The 2,728-nt window shown below is 48.8% G+C and overlaps 1 protein-coding gene across 1 annotated transcript; it reads right to left on the bottom strand.

Moving 5' to 3' along the window:
* Positions 1–250: 250 nt before the first annotated feature.
* FGFBP3 (fibroblast growth factor binding protein 3) lies at positions 251–1,024 on the bottom strand. Its single transcript, XM_065894919.1, has one exon. It carries the CDS (start codon positions 1,022–1,024, stop codon positions 251–253), a length of 774 nt encoding a protein of 257 aa, XP_065750991.1.
* Positions 1,025–2,728: the final 1,704 nt, after the last annotated feature.

Here is a 2,728-nt window from a genome sequence, read left to right as displayed (position 1 = left end):
TAGTTCTTCTGCTCTTAATCAGGGTCGACTCCTTATAATTTTTAACTTCCCTGCTGTCTCAGAGACTCTCCATAGCCTTTATACTCTCATCCCAAGCCCCACCTCCACCCCCCCAGACCCATTCTAGAACCTGGACTCTTCCCCACTCTCTATGCAGTATCTTGTGGCCTAGGATGCCCTTAGCTTCCCTTCCCGGGCTGCGCACAGATCCCCTCCCTCCCTCTCCCCTTCCCTCCCCAGGCCCGCACCCTCAGCCATTCCAGATATTGACAAAGAAGTTGCAGAGGGAATGCCACTTCTCAGCACAGTAGGTCTCCGTGAGCTTCGCGTTCTCGTCCAGCTCGTCGGGATCGGGCCGGGTCCCCAGAGATCGCTCCTCGTCTGGGTTCCAGGCAGCCTTTCTCTTGCCTCCTTTGGTCTTCTTCTCAGAGGGCTTCCCTTTGGGCGGCGCGTTCGGGGGAGGCGGGGCCCCTACGGTGGGGCTGCGCACGGCCTCTCGGGGCTGCCCCCGGCTTCTGGCCCGGAGCTTGGGATCCCGGGGAAAGCCCGCCCCAGTAGGGCTGACGAATGGGGATGTATGGGGCACCAGGCGCAGCTCCGCGCCCTGGCCCTTCTTGCCCGCGCACAGGCGGGCCTTGAGCGGCGCGGGGTCGTGGCAGGGCCGCCGCTTCCTGCGCAGCCCACCCAGCACCTGCTTCCAGTAGTGCGAGCGGCTGGCGGCATAGACCGGGCAGCGCCCCGGCTCCCCGCGGTAGGCACACTGGTGGCGCGCCCCGTCCGGGCCCTGGCAGCGCAGCGCCAGCTCGCTGCCCGCCGCGGGCCCTGGGGCGGGCGGCAGGAGCTGCCAGCTGCACGCATGCCGCTCGGGGCTGACGAAGCGACCGGAGGAGCCGCCCGCGGGGCCCGGGGCTGACTCGACCGCGCTGCCGACCGCCCCCTGGTTTCTCCCGGCGCCCTCGAGGAGGTAGCCACCCGGCAGCAGCAGCAGCAACGAGAGAGACGCTCGCAGCCTCAGAGGACTCATGGCTCGTGGTGTCTGCACTCAGGTCGGCTTTCCAGGTACCCCTGAGCGCTTCAGTGGTAGCAGGCCCAGGATAGCAGCATCCCTTAGACCTGGGGACAGAGGCAGAGACGGCTACGGACTGAGTCGAGCACAGCCCTTGGCCCAAGCACAGGCACCTGCCAATCTTCCTCCCCAGACTTTCTGGGCGTCGGTTTTCAGTGGGCAGCAGCAGTTTGCGAGTGGCCCCTCTGAAGATGTTTCCTGGGAAAAAGCCAATTACTGTCTAATCTTTTCGAAACTATTTGCGCATTGAGGTTTTTCTCCCCATTGCAAATATGATAGCAAAGCGATGCCTGATAATTACCACCTCCACCCCTTCCTCCACCCCCCTGTAAATTATCTACAATGTCATTTCAGATTATTCTTTGGAAAAACGCACTTTTACTGCACTTTGAACTTACCGAGTTCTGGGCGAGGTGGCGGAGCCTTGTTAAGATAGAGGGAATGACTGCAAGAAGGATTATTCTGTTTTAGCCGGCTTCCAGTGAATGAACGTGTTATCAATGGAACGGAACAGGCCTCCCCGACTATGCCCCTCCCAGACTTCTCTCTCTCTCTCCCTGGGAGACTTCCCACCACCGTGCCACACACACACACACACACACACACACACACACACACACACACGGACACACAGACACACAGATGTATGATAGAAGTGGCAATGTAACATGAAATATAAATCTTTTTTGCTTCCAGTGTTTAAAATAATCACGCGAATTTTAACAAATCATTCTTTTCTTTCCTTTTACATATTTTACTTGAATTTTATTTAATTGAATTATAGTTGATTTACAGTATTGTGTTAGTTTCAGATATACAGCAAAGTAACTCAGTTATACATATATATATTCCTTTTTAAAAAATTCTTTTCCATTATAGTTTATTACAAGATACTAAATATAGTTCCCTGTGCTCCACAGTAAATCTTTGTGTATCTATTTTATGTATGGTAGTATGCATCTGTTAATCCCATACTCCTAATTTATCCCTCACCCCCGAACCACTTGTTTTCAATGCTATTTTAAAAATAGGCATTCATAACTATATTTGCAGTATTAGAAAAAAAGCTTGAATAGTGCTTCCTTCACCTACTTTTTATTGAGATATAGTTCATATACCATACAATTCACCCATTTAAAGTGTAAAATTCAATGGTTTTTAATATATTCACACATACGCGCAACTATCAACACAGTTAATCTTAGAACACTTTCATAACCACAAAAAGCAACTCTGTACCCTTTAGCTACTACACCCCCCCTCCTTTTACATATTTAATCATGTGAAGATAGAAGTTAAACAGAAAGATCTAAGTTTTAAGAGTTAAATAAAATGAAATTAAACAAAACAACTGTCAATGTCCTTAACTGGGCACGATTTACACTCTATTTTTTATATCATTCTGAGTTCTATATTTTCACCCACCATTTCTGATAGTTTTTCTCATCCTAATACTCTTAATCCTAATAACTGTTACTACTAATAAAAATGTAATATCCTCATTTATTGATGCATTATAATGTCCAGCATTTCATCCAGCGGTGAGCATTTGGTCTTTTGATTGTTTTTAGGTATTATAACTCAATTACAAACTTCTTACAAAAATTAGAAGTTTAAAAAATTATTTTGATTATAGTGTAATATTACCAATTCAAATGGTTA

This window comes from Phocoena phocoena, chromosome 16 (genome assembly GCF_963924675.1).
Source record: "Phocoena phocoena chromosome 16, mPhoPho1.1, whole genome shotgun sequence".
NCBI classification, from domain to species: Eukaryota; Metazoa; Chordata; class Mammalia; order Artiodactyla; family Phocoenidae; genus Phocoena; species Phocoena phocoena.
This window is presented reverse-complemented; position numbering and strand designations above follow the sequence as displayed.